Source organism: Protobothrops mucrosquamatus, unplaced genomic scaffold (assembly GCF_001527695.2).
Source record: "Protobothrops mucrosquamatus isolate PMUCROS unplaced genomic scaffold, P.Mucros_1.0 scaffold778, whole genome shotgun sequence".
NCBI classification, from domain to species: Eukaryota; Metazoa; Chordata; class Lepidosauria; order Squamata; family Viperidae; genus Protobothrops; species Protobothrops mucrosquamatus.
Window position 1 is genome coordinate 28232 of NW_015387046.1, and position 7149 is coordinate 35380.

At 38.1% G+C, this 7149-nt stretch overlaps 1 protein-coding gene across 1 annotated transcript in view; it reads right to left on the reverse strand.

Annotated features, from left to right (window-relative positions):
* The window catches only part of LOC107289871 (serine/threonine-protein kinase Nek5), a 31933-nt gene extending 26145 nt beyond the window's left edge, over positions 1-5788 (reverse strand). Inside the window, exons 1-6 of the mRNA XM_029284632.1 lie at positions 5707-5788; positions 4276-4396; positions 3343-3439; positions 1665-1762; positions 538-621; positions 383-453 (exon numbers count right to left, since the gene is read on the reverse strand). Of these exons, the coding sequence (XP_029140465.1) occupies positions 383-453; positions 538-621; positions 1665-1762; positions 3343-3439; positions 4276-4392 (467 nt within the window). The 5' untranslated portion in view covers positions 4393-4396; positions 5707-5788. The remainder of the gene's footprint in view (positions 1-382; positions 454-537; positions 622-1664; positions 1763-3342; positions 3440-4275; positions 4397-5706) is intronic.
* Positions 5789-7149: the final 1361 nt, after the last annotated feature.

Genomic DNA, 7149 nt, shown 5'->3' on the forward strand with positions numbered 1-7149 from the left:
GGCGTGGCTTCCAGATGACGCGTCCGGCCCACGGGCCGGCAGTTTGACACCCCTGGTCTAAATAATTTACAAGTAACCATGATTTCAATTTCTGGTTTAGAGCATATTAAAGAGTTTCCCAATTTCAAATGTACAGGTAATGGGAAACCACTGTTTGAAAATGCACTGTTTCTACTTTCTTTTCTCATGTACAAAGGAAGAAGGAACTTCTAGATGAAATCCAAATTTTTACTGCACTTCTTTTCAATAAGGCTAAGACATTTCACAAAGTTAATGTCTGACCAATTCTATGCCCTGTTCACTGGAATTTTAAATGGAATAAACTCATCCAATGTTTACCTAATACTAAGGGAATAACATTATCCATAAAAAATATGCTTACTTGTTCAACATCCTTGCAATCCCAAAATCTCCCAGTTTTGCTGTTTTTCCATCATTGCTAAGAAAAATGTTCTGTAAACGAAGTACACCATAATTAAAAGTGGATGCATGTTTTATGTCTCAGAGACGATGCTAAAAACTCTCTCCCCAAATTACCTGTGTTTTTATGTCTCTGTGCAGAATCTTCCTGTCATGTATATGCTTCAGGCCTAAGGCAGTTTGCACGAACCAACCCAAGATCTAAAGATAAAGATAAAATATCAATACTTCATCAAACACAATTATTAAAATTTCTTCAATATTACAGTCTTTGGGAGGAAAAAAAGAGTTCACTATTTTAAATATATACATATACAGAAGTGTGATATAGTGGATTACAGAGTTATTAAAATATCAAGGTTAGAACCTATTCTCTCTCTCTCTCTCTCTCTCTCTGTGTGTGTGTGTGTGTGTGTGTGTGTGTGTGTGTGTGTAAAACAGAGAAAGAGAGGGGGGAGGGAGGGAGACAGTTTTTATTGTTGAGAGCTTTTGAGATTGCTGAATTTGCATACATCAAAAGCTAGCCATTTTGACGTCGGTCCCTAGAGCAGGGGTAGGCAATCTTGGCCCTTTTATGACTCATGGACTTCAACTCCCAGAATTCCTATGCTGGCTCAGGAATTCTGGGAGTTGAAGTCCATGAGTCATAAAAGAGCCAAGATTGCCTACCCCTGCCCTAGAGACTAAAATACTGCTATATTAGTTTGTCCTGGCTTTGAGTCTTGACTTAACATCCATTAATTCTTTTGCACAAAACATATTATAAAGCACATTAGAGGAAGCACGTGTGAAGGCCCTTCTAATCTTGGCACCTTCACATGGTCTTCCTGCAATGTGATCCTGGCTAATCAGAATTGGTTTCAGATGGAGCTGGCAATTCTACTGGAGAGCACCTGATTGGGCAAGACTGCCTTACCTTTTCATCAGCATTATTTTATTACAAGTGAAACATACGTTTGAAGTATGCAATCTTGGAGTTGACATAGTTAGAAATACTCAGCATTGCCCAAGCTTTTTTTAACCTATTTTATCTTCTATTAATTATGGAATCTGTCCTAAATTTTGGCTTATCTTCCTTTCAGGTAAATACATTATGTGGAATTCTATCTTATTAAAGCATAATTACACAGTAACATAAAAATAAATAAAACACAATGTAAGCCAGGATCTCCACTTTGAATGTTTTGCTGTGATGAACAATGAAGGGAATATAAGTGAAAATATTCCTCAGATTACAAACTTACCTTATCCTCATCAAAGAGCACTCCACGTTGCATATTTATTCTTTTCATTAGGTCACCTCCATTGCAATATTCCATCATAATATACAAGTTATTTTTCTCTAAAAAACATAATAAATTAGGTTTTGAGCCATTAAAAGAAGTATACAATATAAAACAGAAGGGGGAATCCTGCTGGATTAGATCAAAAGTCCACCTTTTCTAGTATTTTGTGTCCTACCCTGGCTGAAGATGCAACTGAAAAACTCACCAAGAGGATATAAAGACAAAGCCTGTTGCTGCTACTGCTATTAACAGCATATTTTGGATTTGAGGCATGCAATCTTGATTCTGTAATATACCGTACATGCTCATACACACACAATATTTTCAGAACCATAGCAGTTTAACATTTCCCCTAGATTTCAAATATATTGATCTAAAAAAACCTCAGGTCCTTAAGCCAGCCACCATCAATTGAGAGATCCAGAGAGGACTTTCAACTGTTACACATCAACAATATTGCCGTGTGACATTTAAATCTATCTGCTTCTTGATCTCCAGCTAAAATGGCTAAATGCCTCTTCCCCAAAGTTAAAAGTGACATCTGCTAATAATCTGTCTTTAATATAACAAGGAGCTCTTTAATGTTTCCTTTTGCAGGTAGATACCATACTCATCCCCTCAACACTGATCATGTAAATATACATGGCATTATGTAACTAAAAGCAAAATAAGATATTATTCTACCTCCACTGAAGTCATAAGACGTTCAGGAGCTTATCTATATAAATAAAAATGTAAATGTTCGTTTGTTCAAAATCTTAAATCTCTGAAAGTTCTTCACCGATTGCTTTGAAATTTTGACACAACGTTGCATTCGAATACGCGCGTGTTTTTATATACCTATATTATATAGATGTCACACCTGTGACAGGTAAAAACATGTTTTTTTTGAAAAACAGCGCCATCTCTTGGACGTAAAAGCAACACACGCTTTTACCAGACTGAGCCACAGCAACGCGTGGCCGGGGACAGCTAGTAGGTTATAAAAACAATAGTTAAAACATCTAAGGTGTTTTAACAATCTTAACAATGATCATGAATATCACATCAGTCCCCGCAGAGAAACAGAAATAAAGGAAATATACATACATGAAATAGAAAGTAAGATGGCACTAGATATATAAATTCAAAGAAACAATCTCCAAAACCTGTTTTTTTTAAGTTTTTGGTAGAAAGTACTTATGTGCCTTTCAAAAGAGGAAATTTTAGAAGGAGCTACTTATTATTGCTCTATTCTAAGAGTTAGCCAAGATACAGGTAGCCCTTGACTTATGACTACAATTGAGCCCAAAATTTCTGTTGCTCAGTGAGGCATTCGTTAAGTGAATTTTGCTCCATTTTACAACCTTTCTTGCCACATTTGTTAAGTGATCATGGCAATTGTTAAGTTAGGAACATGCTTGTTAAGTGAATCTGGCTTCTCCATTGACTTTGCTTGTCAGTAGGTCACAGGATCACATGATCCTGGGACACTGCAACCATCATAATTGAGTCAATTGCTAAGAGTTTGAATTTTGATCACATGATCATTGGAAAACAGCCATAAGTCATTTTTTTAGGGCTCTTGTAACAGAATGGTCATTAAATGAGCTGTTGTAAGTCGAGGACTACCTGTAACTATAAATCACAATAATACCTTGAAGGGAAGTGTAGAAAGCTACAATATTGGGATGCTTCATTTTGGCTAGAAGAGTTGCTTCTTTCTGAGATGATTCTTTTTCCTTCCTTGGCATCTTTATTTATTTAAAAAGATAGCAACACAAGTTATGTTATTTTTTATGTGACTGTATGGGAATACCACAAAGATATTTAAAGAATTCTGAATGCTGCTTAGTGTAATTTCCCCTAAATTGGTGACCTCTGAACAAATCTTATATTTCCAATAAAAGTTCTTGTTGCTTGGGAATTAATGTGAACTGTGTTCCCATTTTTTGTTGTATTAACATAATTTCACAATTAAAAATTATTAATTTCACATTATTTAAAGGCAGTCTGATTTATCAGGAAAAAAACATTCTAAGCCAGGGGTGTCAAACTCACACGTCACGTGACGCGTCACGACATATCGCGACTTTTTCCCCATTGCTGGAGCTTGGGTGGCCGCGGTTTCAGCAAGACGCATCCAGCCCGTGGGTCAGCAGTTTGACACCCCTGTTCTAAGCTTATTATTTCAGAGATCTCATTCATAAGTACTGTAACACATTTCATCAGTTTCTTTCAACATCCTTTAAGAAACAGACTACTTCCTTAAAGGCTATATATATAATATTTTCAGAACTTTAAATTGCCATGGAACCTCAGAAACAGCAATAGCTATAACACATTGAATTCATTATCACAAGCACTCAGTCATAAAACAAACTTACTTTCAGTTGTGAAAAGGCATTAAAATGCTTCTTCAAAACTTAATCTTATGTCAAATATTCAAACAAATTGTAAGCTATCTGCCTAAAATATTGCTAATGTTACTGTTTCTGCCCTTAAGCAGATCTTTCTATGATTGACATCTTCACCATGGATCAAAAGTATACATGCTATATAGCGAACCATTGTAAAATATAAATATTACCTTAGTTAAATTGATCTCCTTGATAACACATTGTTGATTATCCTCTTTTTTTCTGGCTAAGAATATTTTGCCAAATGCTCCTTCTCCAATCATTTTAATTATTACATAATTATCCATGATTCTGAGTTTTGGAGAAATATCAAAAACAAAAAGAATGAAGAAGTTAATATTTAAAGCCCAAACTTTACCTCAAACTGTGACCTTTAATTCTTCCGTTGTAGATTTTTTTCCTTTTTAAAATTTTAATATTATCTATTTTTCTTGGTCAGATACGCACAACTGAAAGAGCAGTATCCCTACCCCTTTAAGTGAAGCAGTTGCAAAACAGAGGAAATTATAATTATTTCGGATGCATTATTATGAAATGTGCACACATAAAATGACAGAATTCTTGGACTTCAGAGGATGAAAGTGTGTTATACGTGAAAAATCACGCTGTTTGTAGTCTTATGGTTTATTCAAGTCACTAGAAATGTTTTGACAACTATCTTCTCTTCTGGGGAAATGGAAGCTACATCCGATCTAATTCATCTGATGGCACCAGGTTGGAAAGGCAGCCCACCTGGCACATGACCTACTTAACAAATCTCTAGTTAGTGGCTGGATCCAGATGAAAGATAGCTTAGCCTTAGGTTCTGCATGCAAGTTGCATGACAGCAAAAAAAAAAAACTATAGGCAAACATAGTGTACAACAGATCATAGCAAGACCTTTGACTGGTTAAATTATTCCAGATTCCTTTCCAAGCAGACTCAATAATACTGTATCTCTAGAAAATGGAACCCTTGATCTATTTTCCCTCGAAGTGAGGGATCCTTCACACAATCCACCAATTAAAGCAGATGTGAATTCGAGGTGAGTGGCAGTTCTAGTAGACTAGTGTTTCTCAACCTTGACAATTTTAAGGCATGTGGACTTCAACTCCCAGAATTCCACAGCCAGCATTGCTGGCTGTGGAATTCTGGGAGTTGAAGTCCACATGCCTTAAAATTGTCAAGGTTGAGAAACACTGTAGTAGACTGATAAATACTAAGCACTTCTCTTATTCTAAGACGCCTTAAAATGGGCGCAGGCTACAACTTTCCACACACTTTACCCAGGAGTAAGCCTCAGTTATCTATTGCGGCTTACTTCTGAGCAAACCTCTGTACGTTTGTGTTGACAACCTCATTAAGAGAGAAGCTTAAGCTATCCATTTCCTCTGCGGGGAGGCGGGCAATTTCCCGGCTTGTCTCAGCACTTCCGCTTCTCCGTTGCCAAGGAAACTGAACTGACGCGCGCGCCCGCGCGCAGGTTCCCTGCCTGTTCGCGCTCCGCAGCTTTATCTTCTCTGTAGTTCACCCGCCGCCGGGACGCTTTCCTGCGCCCTGAGATGGGGGAAAAGGAAGAGTCCTCCCGAAGCAAAAATATCAACTTATACCCCCTAAACTACCTTAAGGTCCGCAGACGGTGGAAGCAGCAGCTTCTTCAGCGCCCGCGGAGGCGTGTTTTCTTTACACCCCGCCTTATCGTCCGGGGTCATGGATAGGTTTCCGCAACCTGACGCCCTTGTGTGTTAAAACTACAGCTCCCATCATCCCTCTTTAGCATGGTTCTATTATATCAGTGTTTCTCAACCTTGACAATTTTAAGGCATGTGGACTTCAACTCCCAGAATTCTGGGAGTTGAAGTCCACATGCCTTAAAATTGTCAAGGTTGAGAAACACTGTATTATATAGTCCACGGGTAGGCAACCTCGGCTCTTTTATGACTCATGGACTTCAACTCCCAGAATTCCTGAGTCAGCTACGCTGGCTCAGGAATTCTGGGAGTTGAAGTCCATAAGTCATAAAAGAGCCGAGGTTGCCTACCCCTGATATAGTCGAAAAGAACTACAGTACTAGTAGGTATCAGGCTGAAGGGCACGTTTGTAGAAAACTCTAAAAGTACAGTTTGCACACCACCTCCTCGCGTTGATCTCCCCCCCCTTCAAATTTCCAATTACTTCATACTTTCGTAATAACCTAACAAAATGCAGAGGACAGAATGTTGCTTTAGCCAAGCTACACAGTGAATGGATATTAAGTTTGATCGGGTTAAACCGAATTTACTCCCAGACAATTGAAGGTTTTAACTTATTCTACTTTAAACTGTGCATGAGCTTCAGCTCCCAGAAAGTTAACAAAGATGATTAGGGGACTGGAGGCTAAAACATATAAGGAATGGCTGCTGGAATTGGGTATGTCTAGTTTAACGAAGAGAAGGACGAGGGGGGACATGATAGCTGTGTTCCAATATCTCAGGGGCTGCCATAAAGAAGAGGGAGTCAAGCTATTTTCCAAGGCGCCTGAAGGCAGGACAAGGAGCAATGGATGGAAACTGATCAAGGAGAGAAGCAACCTAGAACTAAGGAGAAACTTCCTGACAGTTAGAACAATTAACCAATGGAACAACCTGCCTCCAGAAGCGGTGAATGCTCCAGCACTGGAAGTTTTTAAGAAGAGACTGGACAGCCATTTGTCTGAAATGGTGCAGGGTTCCTGCCTGAGCAGGGGGTTGGACTCGATGACCTCCAAAGTCCCTTCCAACTTTATTATTATTATTAATATTCTGCTTGCCAAGCACCTTCACATCTGGAAGTCATCAAAGCTGAGAGAGCCCAGATTTTAAAAAAATTCATCAGAATATATTTCTTTTTAACATTTCAATAGGTATCCTGGGAGTGGGAGTCTCTTGCAGCAGAACATTCTTCAAAAGCTGTAACATTTATTGGAATTTTTACTAGTTTAGCATTTTCAATTCATATAAAAAGAATATAATCCCTAAAGTGTAATATTCTGTATGAAAAAATATGTATTTTTGTTAAATACATAACTTGGTACTTGAACGTCCCGT